This window comes from Rhagoletis zephyria, unplaced genomic scaffold (genome assembly GCF_001687245.7).
Source record: "Rhagoletis zephyria isolate East Lansing unplaced genomic scaffold, Rhagoletis_zephyria_1.1 Rzeph_scaffold_05091, whole genome shotgun sequence".
NCBI classification, from domain to species: Eukaryota; Metazoa; Arthropoda; class Insecta; order Diptera; family Tephritidae; genus Rhagoletis; species Rhagoletis zephyria.
In genome coordinates, this window is record NW_016162174.1 from 79 (window position 1) to 20,977 (window position 20,899).

The 20,899-nt window shown below is 31.9% G+C and overlaps 1 protein-coding gene across 1 annotated transcript in view; it reads right to left on the reverse strand.

Annotated features, from left to right (window-relative positions):
• Positions 1–280: 280 nt before the first annotated feature.
• LOC108371587 (elongation of very long chain fatty acids protein AAEL008004-like) overlaps positions 281–20,899 on the reverse strand; it is a gene marked incomplete at its 3' end in the record, with an annotated part of 23,223 nt that continues 2,604 nt past the window's right edge. The window contains exons 2-3 of the mRNA XM_017627175.1: positions 5,716–5,856; positions 281–309 (exon numbers count right to left, since the gene is read on the reverse strand). Of these exons, the coding sequence (XP_017482664.1) occupies positions 281–309; positions 5,716–5,856 (170 nt within the window). The remainder of the gene's footprint in view (positions 310–5,715; positions 5,857–20,899) is intronic.

The following is a 20,899-nucleotide window of genomic DNA, read 5'->3' on the forward strand; positions in this document are numbered from 1 at the left end:
TGGATCTGATTAATAATTAAAATTAAATTGCTTGACAGGTGGCAACTCTTTTCGAAAAAGTAAAACGCTATTGCACATCTACAGCCCAAGCCCTTTAATTTGACTCCTTACTTTTGAAAATCGAACGAACGGTGCAGATGTGATGACCTTGACAAGAGCCTCATGGCTCTTTGGAATCTTCCTTATGGGCCGCAGCGCAGTCGTTTCCAGACGGCAATTACTTTTAAAGTAAACCTCTAATACATATAACTTATTTAACGTTACTTGCTTAAAAAAAAACCTGGATCTTTNCATTTTGGGACCAAGTACCTGCCAAAGAAATCACAAACAAAAAAAAATTTAAAGAGATGACAATTAAGAAAACGCAATGCTACGAAACATAGAAAATGAAAGAAATCAGAGAGGCATCCAATAATGCTGGTCATATAAAAAACCACTTAAATTAACGCTTATTGCAAAATTATCATTACAACTAAACACAAAATATACGCACATACCTACATATACATATGTATGTATGTATATATGTACTATGGTATGCATACACATTTGTACAACATATGTATGTAAATATACATACGTTAAATAAAGTATTTCTATAGCAACATGCATACGTACATACGTACATTCAAGTTTCTGTCAAACCCTTTGAGTTTGAATTGAGCACAGTTGCTGAAAGCAAATCGAGGTGCTGCACTTAAATGTGCCAATGCAATAAAAAGAGGGGAAAAAATTTAAAAGAAAAAAAAACAATTGATGATATTAAAATTTTGATGATCATACAACAAATGAATACACACGAGTATTTATCTGTGTGATTAGAGGTGCAACTACTACTTGGTCGGGGTCCAAGTTCGCTGCCAGCTCAACGTAGCAACCAAATGATACCGAAATTCGTGTATAATGGCGGTCGTCGGCCGGCAAGAAAATAGCAAACCGCCGAAAGTATTTAAGTTGACAAAAAGCTTTCCTTAACAAAACCATTTGCCGCGTGGAGGCGCTGAAAAGTTGTAGGTCCCTCCATGGTGGCAGTAAAGCGCCAAAACTTTAACCACAAATTGGAGAAAAAGTTCGGCCAAACACGCAATAAATATTAATTTTTTTTTTTTGTTTGTATGTACCTGCACACATAAAACATACATATGTATGTATGTACGTATGCCTTTCAACAAAAACTTAAGATGACGGAAATTGCCACCTGCGTTTTGGCACTCTGAATGATCACTCAACCAGCACTGCGCGCAGCATCCGAAATTCATATGCAAAATGCGCTGCAACATAAATTAAAGTGCGCAATAATATAGCTAAAATTAGTACTAAATAGCAATGGTGGCAATCAAGTGAATAAACATTTCTCAATGCAGTCAAATAAGGTTTTGGGCAAAGTCAGTGAAATAAACGAAAAAGAGATAAAATGCTGGCTAATAAAATCTTCTTAGGTACATACATATATGTACATAAATAAATATATATGTACACGGTGACATACATATAATTAATTTGTACACTATGCAATTAACAAAATTTACGTTGCCAATTAATTTAGGGGCGAATTGTTCGTTGTTACGCAGCGTCGTAGCTGCAAAACAATGGGAGAGTTGTGAAAAAATAGTTGTTAAAATAAATGTAAATTTGTACAACTGGCCGATGAGTTCATTTATTTAAAATTACATTACTGAAGTTTTGTTGAGTTTTTTTATTTAGTAATTAATTTTATTGCTAATACGAAGGCATACAAATTTTGGTTACAATTGTCAATTTTAATGGTTAAACAAAAATTTATAAAGTTAAGGTGATAGATAATGCAAATTTCAGAAATTACCTTACTTCTAAGGGTGGCTTCCTCCCTTTACCTACCAGGCAGCCCCAAATTCGAAAAAAAAAACTAAACTTTTTTCCTGCTACTTATTTTCATGTTGAAATATTTCTGTATTAGGTGGAGCTACATATCCAGAACTTTCGGAGAAGTTGCAGGCAACATTCCTCTTTCTAACAAAAGAAACCCAAACAAGTTGGTAAACTTAGAACCCCCCCCCTGCGATCCCACAATCTGAAGGGACATATTATCGATTGAATGGCACTTCGTTTCACTCAGCGCTTCTGCGAAGGCTTTATTCATATGAGCGAATTTTATATGCTCGATCGAACGACGGATCATCTCGGGATGGCTGTTTAATACTAATGACAAAATGAAAGCAAATTTCTTCGAATTTTCTTTCAACTGCGAAATCACGAGCAAAAACAGCTGGAACTTCACGAAAAATGAATTAAAATATGAATCAATGTGCAATAATAATCGATTATTCTGCGAAAAAACACTCGCGCAAACAATTCTTTTCAATCGGAAGTCTGCTAGGAATAGAAAAAAAAGGTTGTATAGATTTTTGCCATTGACGACCACTGGGACATGTAGGCCGCTTTACTATCACCTGTCTGGGTATAATTTTGATCGGATCAACTGTCCCGTTAATGCGAATAACGTTGCCAACTGTCTATGCTATAATCCATGCAAAATGCTTAAATAAAGGATATTGTTTAAAGAGGTTAAAATTTCAAGTCAATACAAAGAAGAGATTAAGTATAATCACAGGAACGAATTCGCAACTTACACTGTTGACTGGAGGGTACTTTACATAGATTATGTATTTGGTCGGCGTCTTTTGGTCGAATGCGATGCCATTTCCAGCCAACTTCGGCTTTAAGTATCGACTTTCAGTACCAAAATTAAAAGTTATTTACATAGTTTCAAAATGAGAGTTGCATAACTTGTGAGTGTGAAAACGGTTCTATATAATATGTACATAGGTCCATTAAATGTAAAGATGTTTGACCAACATTTCAGCGCGCTTTTCAGCAGAAGAAAAATTTAGATTAATTGTTCATTAAAATCGAACACTGTGCGAACAATTTGACCAAAAAGTGAACACACACACACAATAAACTGTTGAAAGCTGACGAGCAGAAGGGTGTGGTGTGTTGTCAACAACTAAGATATAAATTGTGAATCTCACCCGCATTTTTATTACAGTTAAAGCATTGAAATGTTTGTATTTTGATTAATTAGATTAAACTATCTAGTTGCTTTCACATACATACATATGAACATGCATAATTTTTTTTTAAAGGTATATCTTCCAAAAATCGTTAAGAAAATCTGCTTCATTGCATCAACAAAAAATATACACTTCTTAAGTTTTTGTAGGCCTGTGCCATTATTCTGTTCGGACGCAGCAAATTAAAATATCCTTACATTTGGTTATCCTTTAGTTTTTATAGAAAATTAGCATGCAATTAGCGAGAGTAACCAAAACTAGCTTTTCGTATTAAACATTTTGGCAAATAAAGTAATCATTATTATTCATTACATATTTCATTTATTTTGTCAATTTTATTGAATAAAATGTTTCAAATAGGTGGCAACCCTCCTCAAAAATATTTTCGGCAGTAAACTTTTCTAAACCTCTTCAATTTCATTCCCATATTGCAATATTGAATTTTTTGTATCAGTTAAAATAAATTAAAACTCTCAAACAGATGGCAACTTTCCTCATAAATATTTTCGGCAGTAAGCTTTTTTAAACCTCTTCAGTTTGATATCCATATTTCAATATTTAATTTTTTTAATCAATTAAATTAAATTAAAATTTTCAAACAGGTGACAACCTTCAACAAAAATATTTCCGACTGTAAGCTTTCTTAAACCTATTCAGTTTAATACCCATATTTCAGTATTGAATTTTTTAATCAATTAAATTAAATTAAATGTTTCAAACAGGTGGCAACCTTCAACAAAAATATTTCCAGCTGTAAGCATTCTAACACCTCTTTGTCATATGGCAATACTTACTTTATCTTATCAATTTACTTAAGCTGCAATTTTCATACGGGTGGCAACTCCCTAATTTTTTCTTTATACACCGATGAAAGCTGCATTCAATACATCGAGTATTAGTTTTTGAGTGATGCGCGTACAAACATACAGACAGATAGACAGACAGACAAAAATTATAAAAATAATTGATTTGGCTTCTGTTACTGTAATTTTTCTTTAAAATCTATAATGTACAGACATCGGTCAGTTACAATTTTATTATATGTATATAGATTATGCTTTTTGGTATAAAAATTAGAAACCATAGAATGTACTTAACTATTACACATATTGTCAATTCCTTATCAATTTCTATCGCGATCAGGGAAGCTTTCTAGGAAGTATGTTTACTACAAAAAATTTAATATTAGTAAAAGTAGCTAGCAAATCGTTAATAACTTGCTATGTAACAGACCGATTAACTAGTATAAAATATATACATAGCTATCGATGCTTTTGGTTCTCTCTTTTCCGAATGTGGCCGCATTTGACTCTAAAATTTCTTATTTACGATTTTCAAGCAAGTTGATTCACATGATTTTGAAAGCATCCCTATTATTAACCGAATTTACAAAAAGGACCACGTTAACCGATTTTAAAAATTCTTTTTTTAAGGAAAGGTGTTACCTCACAGGTGGTCACATACTAATTTGGTTTAAATCCGAGCATTGGATCATAATGAAATTAAAGATAATCTTAAATTTTTATATAAGAATTTAAGTATGTTTTTTGCTTTGACTTGTTTATCTATGTATGTACACTTTTGCAAAGCCTAGAATGACTTCATATGCTAGCTTTAAAATCCCTATTTATAAAAAATAGTTTACCGGTTTTAGCACTAGGAATAAAGTTGACATCGCATGTATTTTTATGCACTCATAAAAAAAGTTACGTAGGGCTAAAACCAGAAGGATGCCGAAGCTAATTATAACTAGTATGCGGACTGAAAATATAATATAAGGCAGCTGTGCAGGCCACCAAGACAGGTTTTAGAAGTCAACTAAAAAGTTTGCATTCTGCTTGCTTCATTGTTTATTTTTTGTTTGACTTGATATCATATACAGTGACTCAAACAAATGGTCACGTGTGTTTTTTTTTAATATTCGTAAAAGTTTTTCAGATAAAATTTTTTTGTGGTTTTTATATAAAAATATCGGCAGAGCTTCGCTTAAAACCGTGTAAATCATAGTTTCAAACTTTAAACAAAATTTAGGAAAATTCAACAAATTTTCATTAAAATTTCAATTCTGAATTTATAGGGTATGCAGTTTTATAGCCCATACAATTTTAGTCTAATGAAGTGAAATAGCGTTGATTTTTGAGAATTTTTTTTGGAAGCTACTTTTTCGTGTTTTTTAATGTAACAAGCGCAATTTAAAAAAATTTGCGTTGAAAATTTTGAAATTTTGTTGCTGACGGTCTCCCGCGTTTTATTTTATAGGAAATCCATACTTATATGAAAAAAAGTGCAAAAATCCATCACCAAAAATTTTTTTTGCCGCTTTTAACTTGGTTAGGTTAAAGCTTAGACGATCTTTTTATATAAAAATAACAAACAAAAAATTTAGCTCGTAATCATTTGTTTGAGTCACTGTATATGTATTTAGTACTCTATGTTCCTAGTCTATTCAATTGCGCTATGGCTAGCGCAGTATATTTAATTCCTTTGTAGTAGCCTTAGCATTTGTAATCATACTCGTACTTTTCGTTTCATTTTTTGAATGTAAACCAGCCACTATTAGTTCTTCATTTTTAAATTGTGCATTTGTACGACTCAATGTTTTTAGGACCTAAACTAGTTTCAATAATTGTTTTATGTTTTTTCGTCATTCTTCTTGACTCACCTTCACAAAGTATGCGTAGGATAAACTGATGGCAATGGTGGGGAAGGGTGAACTCATTAATGGCCAATCTCGTGTGCGCGGATCGGATTTGTTGTCCATGAGATCACGCCAGCCAGCGTAAATTGTGTTGATGTAGTAGTCCTGAAAAAGAAAAAAAAAAAGAGCAGAGTTGAGAATTTTTGAAATATGCAAGCTAGTTGTGTATTCTAGAATGCACTGTAGGTTATAATTTGAACCTAAATTCAACTTTACGATAGTTACGATTTTCGATTCAGACTGAAAAAAATGATAAAGGAAGGAGTCAAGCAATAAAAAAAACTAAATCTATATATATAAAAATGTGTAAATAGGTAAAATTATTGCGTTAAGTTTCATGTAAATATATTTATAAGCGAAATGTATACAGAAGTGCTAATTGTATGCTGCTGCTTCTCTTTTCAACGCTTCTTTGGTAGTGAGCTTCTAGAAATTTTCGGTTGAACATATGATTTTGATGCTCTATTTAGTACATCAACGGTTATGTCTAGTACCTCAGAATTTGCTTCTTTGAATGCTTCGACACCGCTCGTTGTTGTTGTTGTTGTTGTTGTTGTAGCGGCGCTACTTAGCCCCGCCTAGGTAAGAGGGCTGCCGTTAATTTCGCAGCCCACTGCTAATTGTATTTTTTCAAAGATATTATAATTACTAATTTTCTGTGAGCCATTCTGGAATCCTTCAGCGTTTAAGGTTATATTGCTTTCAAAGCAACCTGCAGCGGAAGCTGTTGGCGACAGCATAATCAACAAACCTTTCATCAAAATTAGCACTATTCGATACATCTGTCGATATTATTATCGATACGTCTCTTTATAAAGTCATCACAATATTTGTCGATTGCTGACCGAAATACATATGATGTAATTACCCAGATTTCCGTCGATAAATTTTTCGATATCGATATCTTAATCAATACGACAATCCATATCATTATCAAAGCCGTTTGATCGCACTATTTATTCATATAATTTCGTAAGTGCTATTTATTCACATTTCTTTTCGTATTAGCGAAACATAGCTAGTATTTAAAAAATTGCAGTTTTTAAAAATATTTTTAAGATGAAACATTTGAAGTGTCAGCCAAGTAGTGGGCAAAAAATTACAAACCTGCCATTGTTATTCTGCCATGAAAAAGCGGCTCATAAAAAAACATCTGACCATCAGAAGCGACATTAAACTGCAGAGCCACCGATTTGTGAAGTAAGAAGCTCGCAAACGATATATTTTGAGACACATTTCGCTCATTGTTGATTGCCGGCATTTTTGGTAAAAGTAGCACCTTTTTCTCATACCGTTATTTTACTGGTTTTAATTATTTCTTGACCAAGATCGTCAAAAATGTTGTTTAGCTGATTTTGTAAGTTTTCACCTAATCCCGCATTAAAAAAAAGGCTACGAAGTACTACATTACGATTAATTAAATGTCATTAATTCGGCATTTTGTCATTGGCTGAACCTTCTACTCACTCCTTTTTCGTACCAAAAATTATTAGATGCACATTTTTGGAAAGCAGCTGCAGCAATCACATAAAAGACTAAATTGTATTTGTAATTCAAGGAAACATTCGAAAACAAGTACTGGTACATATTTTGCAAACACCTTCGCATAAGTAATTTGTTTGTTACATTTATGGAATTGATTAACAAATCAATTTATGACTGTAACCAAATAAGAAAACCTTTAGTTAAACAATTGCACACACAGATCTCTTGTTACTAATAATTTTTAATTTTATAGCTTTACATTTAAGAAACATAGCCCACTGCCTATCCCAAATGGGAATTTCGACTTTTTTTTTTTTTATCAGTAATCACCAAAAAATGCAACCTCTATAAGTACTGATGTGTCAAAGAAACCTCTAACACATGTGCAAATATGAAATTAATGGAAATGTTCCAAAAGTCTGCAATTAGACGTTAACAAACATATTTACTTATTACCAAAATTCCAGTTTCAAAATTGATTATTGACGAAAAAATACAACAGCAATTTTAACAACAAAATGCAGTGAGTGACTAAGACGATTTTACCGTAATTAGGGCTAAGTAATAAAGTCTTTATGTATAAGTAACTGGCAATTTTATGCCATAAATGAATACGTCAACTTTAAGAAATGACTGAGAAACATACATATATTTTTATTGTAACGGTCACGTTGCCGGTTTTGGGGTTTAAACCAATTTCAGCGAGTATCTTATTCTTACTTTATGGCTTAGTAATTACATGATACTAAACAATTCTATACATGAGAGATTTTTTATGAAAAACGTTAGCCAATACTTGTTGATAAAATTAATTCAGTTAATTCCAATGATTTGCACTGTACTCGATTGAAAAAAATTGTATTCGTAATCGGAATGCATTCGCTACCAGAGTCAATTTAAGAAGCCCGACAGCTAGTACGATAAACAAATGGAAATGTGAAATGTGAAAAAAAGACAGAACAACCAAAAATATACATATATACATAGTGTTTACATATATCTTGTTTTTTGTTCGGCTACAAAATTTTTAAAATTCTAAAAAAATTTATTACTGTTTTTTGTTCGGCTACAAAATTTTTAAAATTCTAAAAAAATTTATTATGTTTGAAATGCAACCGCGGACACCAGCTGTCAGGGAAACTTGCAAATTTTAATGTTTTTCTTTTTTTAATTAAAATTTTTTAAAAGAAATATATATACTTTTTAATTTAAATAAATTTTTGGAAAGTTATTTTATGTATTTTTTATTTTTTTTTTGTAATTTACTTTTTCCTTTTTATTTTTATTTGCTGATTTTATTGTTTAAAAAAGAAAAACATTGTTTTTATTTTAATTTCACTTAAGAAAATTTTAATTTTTCTTGTAATATTCTTGTTTCCAAGTTCCTATAAAAATTATTTGCAGGGTTTGAGCTGCTTCGGCTTTGATTTTAAATGAAAGCAAAAACAATTTTCGCTTTTTCGTCCTACGCGTTTTTTCTTTTGTAATTTTCTTTCAAAATTTAATTTTCTTTTATTTTTTATATTTTATTTATTTTTATTTTAGTTTAGGAAATGGCACTAAAAGGTGTGAACAGTTTATCAGAGTTTACACCACTCTGGTAGCCAATTATCAACCTTTAGTTCTGTAAAACCCTCATGAATACCTAACCAGGAAGGGCACACCATTGCTCTTAATATTAAATTGAAAATAAATGACTTTCCTCAAACAAATTTTACGGGCCACTCTCTTACCAGTTCACACGCGAGGCGCCGGATAGGCGTAAACACACTGGATAATAGATGTAGTTGCAAGAATGTAGAGGAAGAAAATATAAAAGAGAAGATTACGAACGCTTCGCAAATCATTATTTCAAAGCCTTACAGAGATCTCACAAGTGGTAGTAAGAGATTTGATAAAATTCAAACCGTTTAAGAAATAATTTGAGAGAGATCTGAACAAGTTTCCGATAGAAAAGAGTTTTGAATAAAAATGTAAAATCATTCTACTTAACTACCTCTCAATTATTTATCTGCCTTCCTTAAGCTAAACTAAAATAAATTAATACTTATGCATGTAATCTCTCTAGATCAATGTCCTTCATCTACGTACATACTTAGCATTTTATGCTACAGCTTAACTTAACTTACTTAACTTAAATTATTTTCCTGCTTCCTCCCAAGCAACTCAACAGCTAGCTGCCTTAGCTGTGTACAATCAAATCTACGTTGAATGCTTAGAGCATATACACACTTTCAGTTGCAATTTATCGCTTGCCCACTACCATATTTAACTTCTCATCGTGATCATGGCTGCGACCAGAATTGATAAAGGAATTACAAAATTTTTCGAGCTGCCTTCCATGACTGGACATATCTTGACGGACATGAGTTGTTTTGAAAAAAATTAAAATAAAATAAAAGTTTTGTATACATACATTGTTGGCGCATGTGTCCAATTAAGATCAAATGCACTAGATTTGCAGCAATAATTTAAAAAACAAAATTAAAGCAAATCGAGAAGTTAAATTTTGCAATACATAAGTGTGTAATTCAGGTGACAAATAACAACAAAAGGTCAACAGCCAGGTGGTAATGGGTGACCTAAATAGATAATTAAATATTAATAAAAAATCCTGACTAATATTATAAATCCGAAATTGAGTTTGTTTATTTGTTACGCTTTCACGTTTTAACTACTCAACCGATTCCCATTAAATTTTGTACACTGGTCCATTTAGTCCAACTTAAAATATAGGACAGATTTGATCTCGATTACACGAGGGGGCGTGGCACCTCCCATAAAACGCGAATTTTCATACCGCATATCATATCTCAGAAGATATTTTTGATAGAGTACAGGAACTGGGTATAGATACATATATGTACGTATGTAAATAAAATTAATTCCATACTCATGGAGGAGGGCTGCCACCTGTCAAAAAATCAAATTCGACTTGAATTAAGATAATTATTTATTTTAAAATTATATTAAAGAATGGATGACAAGAGGCTTAAAAAAGTTGTAGTTTGAAAGTATTTTGGAAAGGGTTGCCACCTGTTCAAAAAGCCAAATTTAGATTAATTGTTCGCAAGCTACCTGTAAAATTGATATATGATTGTCAAATGAAAGATTGCTAAGAAACCTTCAGATTGAACATTTAAAATATTATTAAGATGTTGTACAAGCGTTGCCACCCGTTTAAAACTTAAATTAATTTAATTTATTCCGAAGAGTCTTGAAAAGGCTTTATTTCTAAGCAACATATGTATAGCAGGGACTTATGTTTGAAAATTCAAATTCAATGTGAATTATAGGAATTAACGGTTTAAAAAGTAAAATTCAAAATTTTCAATCATTTCAATGAATTATTACAATATGGGTATCAATCGAAATGATTTTGAAATGGCTTCTTTCTAAACTACATGTACATAATATGAAAAAGTATCACAAGAGAGAGGTTCAAGATAGTTTTAGTTTTAAAATATTTTCGCGATGTACAAATAGTACAGCCTCGCAAAGTAGAGAGACAATTGGCGAAGTTTTTTTGTTCGCGCCCCAAACAGACCAACGGTTGAGGAAGGCATTTAATTACTGATTAGTGGCGCTCCTCTTGGGGCGTAACTTAAACCTTTAGGGATCATTTGTTATAGTATATAAGTATATGTAGCTATATACTTACACCGTTAATAATTAGTCAGTGCTAGGGGACAGGTAATAAAGGTGAGAAGTTTTAGTATATGATAATTCTTTAGAAGCAATAAAAAATCCATAGTGACTTAAAACATGGGTTACTCAAGTGTACTTAAGTGAGTAGTCATATTGTCGTTAGGCTTTTTACCACAGTTTTTGTCATTCACGTCATTTCTAATATCAATCAGGCGAGACAGTATTTTAGTCACACGTGATTCTTATAACCAAACATATATTAAATAATGCAACTAGGTAACGAATTTTTACGACTTTTAAGTTTAACTCTGGCTGACGCATATACCCAGCCATGAATTTATTGACTTTGTATTAATAAGTCAGTAAAATATTAAAATTAAGTAGTTATAAGGAAACAATTAACTAACCAACTAGACAATAAATAAAGACTGGAATTAGAGAAAAAAAATATTCTTAAGTTGTTTTCGGTAAGCAAATGTTGAACAAAGCAAGTGTGACGTTGTAACTGTTGACTGGCATAACTGCATAAGCATGCATATGTATGTGTGTAAGTATACATGTACTACACATATGTGCCTATTAGATAGAGATGTGCACTAAACTTGCGAACTGGCGAGAGACTTTCACGAGCTCAAGTTCTGTAATCGATCGGCGGAAAGTGATGCAATGTTTAAATAACTTATCAAGAAGCTACTCATCAATATTGTTACTTATTATCTTTCGTAATTTGATTTAAAATATTTTATTAATTTAATAGAGCACCCGTAGTTTCGTCCTGCAGCTATGTTACGCAGCCTTGTGGGAAAAAGCCTTGGCTGTTCAGTGTGAATAGAGAGTACAGCCCGTTAAGGACAAGAAGAAGAAGAAGAGAAAAAGAAAAGAATGTGTTATGCAAATCCCTGTTATGTCTATAAAGTAACAAGGAGCTAAGTTTTTAGACTCCATAATGGCAGTCGCGGCGAAATTGCCTGTCGGTCTGTTTTTTTTTAGTAATAAAGTAAACCAAGAAACAAATAATTTAAAAACAATTTTTTTAAAGACGAGCTTTTATTAGCGCTTATTAAAGAAATTACCCCCTCACGACCTAAGGGCTAAATTTTTTGTGGAGTTATTTCGTTCTAAATATGAAACAAAGCGGTCCATAAATAAGTGGTTTTCAAATATCTCGACACCCGCGCCACCTAGTGGATTAATTCATCTATTATATTGTATAGCCATCGAATCCTTTGCTAAGTTTAAAGCTTTTTACGTTAAACAGTATTAGCACCAACAATATTCATTTTCAGTTCGATTCATTTTCTGCCTTCGACACAATATTAACATTTGAATCAATATTTATCGATATACATAGTAATCTATATACAAATGTTTCGATAAATTTATGGATATCGATTTCGATTGTGTTGATGAGAATACCAACAACATTCGATATAAATGTACACTGGCGGTCAAAACTGGATGAATTGTTGTTTGAGTTTTTAATATTTACAATGTTTTTCAAGCTAAATTTTTTTTTTTATATTTTTCTACAAATATGGCTCATGCCTTAACCAAAACTACATAAATAAAGCTTTCTAACTTCATTCAAATTCAAATTCACCAACATTGTGAGTTTTTTAATCAGAATCAGAGGCTTATAAAATTTTAGTAAAATAAGTGCAGATTTTTAATATTTTTTTTTGCTTACCGTTTTTGCGTTTTTTTTAATGCAAAATCATGCGTTGAGTGAAACATATTTATTTGACGTAACTAAACTATTTTCTCAGTGTAGGAATGATCTCCAGAAACTTCTTAATATATGATAGGTTTAAAAACACTCGGTGATGATTAGATTTACATTATTTCTTACCTAAATTTTGTATTAAGAAACATAATTATTCAACTAATGTACAAGTTTTTAAATTAGTTCACCTGTCCTATTTCTCAAAAATATCCGCGCGGAATTGGCATTGATAACGATTATTTGCACGCAGGCCGCCCATCTCTCTAGACTCGGAGCAATCGCAAATGCATGCACTTGACGGCACTTAAGTGCTGCTGACAGCGCAAACATTTAATAACAATTTACATGACAATATTTGCACTTGAGCGGTGAGAAAAAGAAGCAAGAAAATAGCATTTAATACAAGTATACATACAAGTATGATTATTAGATAATCGCACTGCATATTTATTGAAAAGTCACAATTCATATAAAGTAAGCAAGCATGCAATTGTTGATGAAAATTTACACATACATTACTACATACATATGTATGTATGTGTATCTAGGTATATGTAAGTGTTCATATGGCTTGTTTCAAGTCGTGTATGACAGTAGCAGAGTTGTAATTAGATTTATTAAACGCTCGTTTAGCGTGTCAAAAATTCCGCTGGCGTTATGGAAAATACCCGAATGTGGTGGATTTTTTTTTAGTATTTGTCCTGTTTTGTTTTTCAAGTAAAAGTTGTAGTTTAAAGTAACCTTAGCGAAAAATTTACAATTCTTCACACAAATCCACTGCCAATGCATTTTTATTTGTTTACTTCCTGAAGTCAGGCGGCTATGGCATTATTACTTTGTTTTTGTTTTTCAACGTGAAAGTTAGCGTTGTTTTTAAAAAAGCGTTGTTTTTAAAAAATTGTATAAATACATAATAACTACATATTTAAATTTAAATAATTAATTTTTGCAAATTATGAATGCAACTTTAGGGTGGTCCTTAACACATCAAAATCATCGAGCACGCCTTTATTTTGTTCTGCGTAAAATATAAAGAAGTCTACGGAAACTTCCAAATTGAAAAAAATAACAATAAAAGGGGCTTTGAAGCAGTTGCATTTTTTTTTCTAAATCGTAAAAATTCTAAAACATTTTGACTTTGATCAGCTGCAACTCATCGAATTGATTAATCAATATGGATAAGTTTCAATAAGATGTCAAATTTATCAAAATTCAATTAATTTTTTTTTGTAATTTTTGCGCTTTTCAAAAAATTTTATTTTTCCAATTTTTTTTTTTTTGATTTTGAAGTTTTGGTGAATGTTTTTATTTTGTTCTCAAAAAAAATTAGGGGATTCCCCATACATTTTTAAGGACCACCCTAATATACACATGTACATACATACATACGTGTGTTTGTAAACAAATTTCGTACTCTCTGTGTATTGCAAGCGAGAACATTATTCAATTGTGCATTTACTTTCGCAATCATGCAGCATTCCATGCAAGTTGTTTATTTATTTATTATTATTTTTTTGCCCCCACTTACACAGTTTCTGTAGTGATTTTGCCATAATAATCCGAACTAAGTCATGCGCATGCGCGCAATCGAATAACTAAAGCATTGATTAAATGCTTCTGGAAAAGGGGGTGTACTACTTGTGTGATTAAATTTGTTTTTTTTTTTTGTGCCACACCGGTTTTGTTTGTTCAGGTTTTTTTTTTTAACATTTAGTTTCTTAATTGCGTCACATGCTCGGCCAGATTCTAGAATATTAATTAGAAGTTAAGGAATTGTGAAAATAACTCGATTGAGAATAACAACTGCTAGACAGCCAGCAAGTTCAACGTTCGTACATAGCAAGACACGTCTTATTACACAAATTAGCGCTCCACAAAGCCATTCCACTCAACGGAAATTTATTTAGTCGCGTCACTGCTAGCAGAGATGGGTGTCCGCGGCACAATAGCCGGTTAAATTTGCGGAAAATTTCCAACAATGTGAGAATGCTTGGCCATAGTAGTTCCTCGCATTAGGCTTGTCTATGCTAGCGGTGTGGACTAGAGCTATTTTACGGGAAATTTGGTGTATTTTTGGTGTAACTTATTGTATGTATGTACATACTTGAATACATATGTGTATATATGAAACTGCTAGCGAAGGAAAAGCAAACAAAAAAAAATGATTGCGAATTTCCATTAATCAGCTGATTGGCAAGAATAAACACAAACAAACGATAAAATAAAATACATAAAGAGGACGAGGGGTGAGAACAAAACATAAAAATTAATCCCAAAAAAGTGACAAACACATACATATGAGAGAATTACTATAAACAAAAATAACACCGAAAAAAAAAATCTACATACCCGAAAATAATTGTGCCGCTGCTCTCTTAAAAGACTATTCCGGAATAAGTTTCAAAGGGCTACAATTGGGCATTAATTAGTCGCAACTAGTCTCAGACGGGTATTATTGGAAATCAATTAGTTCCCGACCCATCTATAACAGGTACCATCAACGATTTAATAATATGAACGCAATTAATTTGGTAATTATTTCATATGCGATGTTGGTATGTGCACCGAGCAAAGAGTCAGCTAAATATATTTCTCTCAACACAGGATTTGGTAACTAAAACCAAATAATGTAACTAAATCAGACACCGAACATAACAGTTATTGATAAAAACTATCATGGAAAAATTCACTATGAATGAAATGTTCTACAATCAATCGATTTCTTTTTTCATCGAGACTCAAATTTGAAAATAAATTTTTATTTTCAATTTTTATGCAAAATTAAAAAATAATGTTATTGGCTTTTATATATTATTTTTGATTTTTATATTATACATCCAAAATAACAATTATTTTTGATTTTTATATTATATGTCTTAGATAACAATTATAGAAGACTTTTATTTTTTAAATCATTCGTATAAAAGTCATTAACATTTCCCAGAGTTAAGAAGGTGTTGGTAAACAAAAGTTTACCACGACTTATACAAATGACTTTTTAAGTATGATTTAAAAAATTAAGGTCACTGACCGATTTTTATTTATGGCTGTTATAAATAAAAGTCTTCGATAATTGTTATCTAAGATATATAATTAAAAAATAACTGTTATTTGCAGATTATTTAGATAAAAATAAAAAATAATTGTTATTTTCGATTTATAAAATAAAAGTCAGAAATAACGGTAATTAAAAGATTTAATTAATTAATTAATTAATTAAATTAAAATTATTTAAATAGAATTCAAAAAAAAGTAACTGCGCCTGACCCACACTGCAGACGTGAAACCTACGTTACATAACTAGTTTGTCTCATAACCAATTTACATTCATATGTACATTAGACTGCATCACTCCCCATACAAAAAAAAATCGGTACTATTTTTCCATTGGAATTATAAAATCTTTTATATTTTAGACGTCCACCAAAATATTTCGGAAAAATATTAAGATTTAAGTGAGCTGGACCGATTTGAAAATACCTCAAAAAATGGAGTTTTTTATGAATAAAAATAGTTTTTTAAAGATATTTTTTGAAAAAATCCCCTCAAATGACAAAACGGTTTAAGCTTAAAATATTTGCATAAAAATATTAAAAAAAAAAAGAAAAACAAATTTTGAACAGAATCGTAATGACGCGATTTTTGATGATATTTTTTAACTTTTTTCAAAGATTGGTATAGGAAAAACTGGAATAACTGAACCTAAACTCTTCCGATTTAGACTTAAGAGGTGTCATTGGAAAGGTATTTTCTCACCCTTTTTATTTCTTTGCTAATAAACTCATTCAAAGGATGGAAGAGAAAGGTAGGATGAACGAACGTCATTCAAAGTTGAATTAAGATGTGTTGGTATTCGAAAAACAAGATGGGACACGAGTGACGTTTTTTTGGCCAGAAATAAAAACAGTGTGAAAATACCTTTCTACTGAGATCCCATAAGTCTAAATCAGAACGTTTTTGGCCCAGTTATTCAAGTTTTTCGTAAACCAATCTTTGAAAAAAGTAAAAAAACAGCATCAAAAATCTCATTCTTACGATTCCGTTGAAAAGATTTTCAAATATTTTTATGCAGATTTTTTAAGCTTAATCTAATTTGTCATCTGAGGGGACTTTTTCAAAAAGTTCTTTAAGAAACTATTTGTTTTCATAAAAAACTCCATTTTTGGAGGTATTTTCAAATCGGTCCAGCTCGCTTAAATCTTAATAGTTTTCCGAAATATTTTGGTGGACGTCTTAAAATATAATAAATTTTGTAATCCCGGCGGAAAAACCGCAACTTTTTTTGGTGATGCAGTCTAATGTATGTACATCCATCTGCTGTTGCCTAAGGTTATATTTTTTCTCTTTTTCTATCTAGATACCTACCTCTACCCCTGTTCGTTCTAATTAGATTTATATTATTCTGTTTTCCTTTATCTTCATTTTTATATTTATACTCTATCGATAAAAAAAGTCGATGGTAACATACCGATAGCAAAATCGATAGGAATATTCGTAGCAAAATCATTAGAAAATCGATAAAAGTAGCGATAAAAATATCGGTAACAAAATCGACAACAAAAATCGATAAAGATATCGTCTCTGCATAGGACGTTCGAGCATATCGAGAAGCAAACAGTTCATTCCATATAAATAGATCATGTTCCTTTGCGACTACTCCCGCAGTCGTCGCGGATTAGTAGTTTTTTATGGCTGAGTAATACTAGTACGTACTTGCCGCCTAAAAGCTTTGAGCTACGAAAAATAAATAAATAAGAAATAATAAGACAAAACGAAAAAAAAACTTCAACAGAGCAGTAACACAAAAACATTTCAAATTAAGAAACCATTAGTAAATCAAGAAATTGCTTAGTCAACCGTTTTATTTATAAATCAAAAGATTGACTCAGTGCCGCTTTTGGCTCTTTGCTGATCCTTAAGACACATTCCGGTTGCATGCGCACGATGCATTGGCCACTACAGCCACACTAGTTATTGCAGAGTCATTACCAGAATGGCACGCACGTACATGAGTGTGCACATTTTCCGCTACCGCTGCCGCAGTGCAGAGAGGAAACACTACTCCGACCGATTGCCAGCTGAGCCATCAAGAAAATTGCAGCAAAGCAAGCAAGCTAAGCCGGTTAGTTGGCTTTTATTCCATTGCATTGAACAATTCGGAAATCGTTTAGGGGATTCCCTTAAACTCGCAAAGTCTTAAAATGTGTAAAACTCGTAAGTTTACGGTTCCAGTATTCTTCGGACTAAAACCTGTGGAAGTGTCAAACTATAATTTTACTCTCTCATGTGAGAGTAGCAGGAGAACAGATGCAGGAGTGTACGGGAACGTAAAAAGCACTTTTTTGAAAGATCACTAAATAACTATTAAAATCTATAGAATTAATAATAATTGCATATGCATTCGAATATTTCGTTGTTTACTTCCATTTTTTAGCAAATGGAAAGTTATTTATTTGCTTTCACCTCGTTTTATTTTTGTACACAAATGCAACTCTTCCTATCGTTTGACACTTTTCATAAATTTGACAGAAGAAAAACTGCGGACTAAATCTTGAAACTCCATTCTGGGAATAGTTGCTCAGTTACTGTCACAAGAGTGTTCCCAGATACAGAATTTTTGGCGTACGGGAACGACTTTGGACGAAATCCTGCAAAACCTGCAAATCGTGGACGTTTATTATTTCTCTTTTTTTCAATATTATCGTTAGCACTGAAGTTTACGAGGTCATTTGTGTATCGAATTTGCCTCGTAATTTTACGAGGCGCTCGTAAATAGAGCTCCATACAAATGTTGACAGTTCTTTTACGAGGCTCGTAAATTTACGAGCTTTACGAGGCTTTGACCAGTATAAGGGAAGACCCCTATTGTAAATATGTATGTGCGTAGAATGCTGCTGCTATTTCCAGCACAATAGCAACAACAAGAATAGCAAAAACTTAAAGTCTACATACATACATACATATGTTAATATATGTAGAGCAAATGCGAATAGCGCCACTAATTTTGTATGCACGTAGATATATTTATTTATTTACTTCTTCACTTTTGCCATTTTAATTTTATTCTACTTTAGCTGCTCGCAAATGAATGATTTTTAGTCGTTTCAATTATTTTTTATCGACAGCACTACATGCAATGTCTTTAAGCGAGCACACTTATTGTACATGCAATATGCAACATGCAACATGCATTCTGTGTATTGAGCTTCAGTTGACTGCACATATTATTCACTTGCACTTACAAAAAAACATCGACAAATAAATGTCTATATAAAAACAAGATATTTATTATTCCGATTTCGTTTTGATATATCGATGGTGGCTTTGTGGAGCGTGTTGCCATTGGACATTTTGGTAAATTAGTATTTTCAATATTTGACAGCGGCTAGTAGGCTAATGAGCTTCTTTCAGATACAATAATTATTCCAATTTTAAGTAACAATTTTACGAATCTTTCAGCATTAAGGCTGGCTTCCCTATATTTGAACGAAATATTTAGCAGCGCTAATATATATAAAATCTTCCGTAAAGTCTTTCTCTCGAAAACTGTAAAGGCCGCCTCATCAGATGTTGACATTCTACATGCTTCTGCTTCATACTGACATGATGACTGACTTCTTACTTACATATATGTATGTAGTGCAGGTTTTTAGCTAGCCTTTACAAAATGTGCTCACTTAAAAGATTTTATTTAAAATTTTTTATAACTAAATCCAATGGAGTTCGTGGATACATTTTGTATACAATTTTTGAAATGAGCCACTGAGAGCTTTATGATCGCTTATGGGGCGTCGAAATTAGTCAGTGAATTCCTTGTTTTGCTCTCGGATGTCTTGGAATACTTTCAAATTATGCCCGCTCGGGCCCCGACTGATGTATTTGCTAGACAGGACACCCTTACGAGCTCCCCTGTTAGACAGCGTACAGGAGTTCCCAGGAGTTTTGCACTACAAAATTTGATTGGGGTGTTCACAACGGTGTCGTTATGTTGTCTGCCATAAATTTAAACGACTAAAAATATATTGAGGGGGTTCGAAAGGTACCAGAAAAATCATATTATGAAATTTCGCGGTATTAAAAAATAGTTGGTTGTGGTTTTAAGTCCTCTAAACATTTATTTAATATTTTAAAGTTGACGACATAAAAATATACTACACTTAAGACATGTAGTAACATCGTTGTGAATACCACAAATATACTCGCAAAACTCTGGGCCCAATATAGTAAACTTGTTTCTTTAGCTTTTCTCTTTACTACAGGATTTTTTTTAAGGACTTTGTAATTTGAAAGATATGACTAATTTAAAAAATTATTCCAAAAATTCAGCACAGTGTAGTATAACAACTTCTATTGAGAAAAGAGAAAACCCAGTGGAATGAAAAAAACTTTTGGTACATAAAAACGAATTTCATGGTAAAAACACACGACCAAATCATGCAATTTCATCTTGATTAGCGTCAAAAATAGAATTATTTAAAAGGACATTTTTCAATAGGGTAATTTCCAAACGAAGTGCTATTTTTTTGTTCCATCTTTTTACATTTTTTTAAGGTGGTAAAAACGAAAAATCAAAAACAGTATTATACGATTCAAATAATAAGCCACCAACAAAGCTGCTTTTTTTATTGTAAACCATTTTGCCTTCTTTTGCGAACGGCATTTCTTTGATATATTTTACCTACTGCATATAAAAATATTTGTTCCCGCTCGAGTTATTCGATAATCAAACAAGAAAATACGTTTAAATAAAGAAACAATGAAAAAGGCTTAAATAATTGTGAATGACTGCCTTAAATATTATTGTTTTAGTCTATTTTTGACCGAAGAATTTTATCAGCATAAGCGTGGCTTTCTGATCAGTCATTTGCATCAATAATCTTCTAAATTACTACGTAGATGACGTCTGGAAACGCTTGAGTAGAAGCTGTGACGTGTAAAGAAGCTCTTGGCTATGGGAAACCCAGAATATGTAAGTATATACGTGTACAAAAGTTTCTATGTAGATACTTATGGCAAAATAAAATAAATTCTACTAATGGAAAAATTTCGAGATTTTTTTTTTGGTTAAATAAATATTGTTGTTAAGTTTAGCGTACGTACAGCAACGTATGAAACTAACATAAAATCGAATCAAAATAAAAAGGCCAGAGAAAATGATCGCAAGTCGCCTAAGAGGTCAGTTAAGGGCTTCTCGTCGCGATACTGCACTAAAACTATAAAGAATAAATAATATAAAAAAAACTTTTTAATATACAACGCTTTTATAAATGGACTAAAAAGTAGAAAATAATA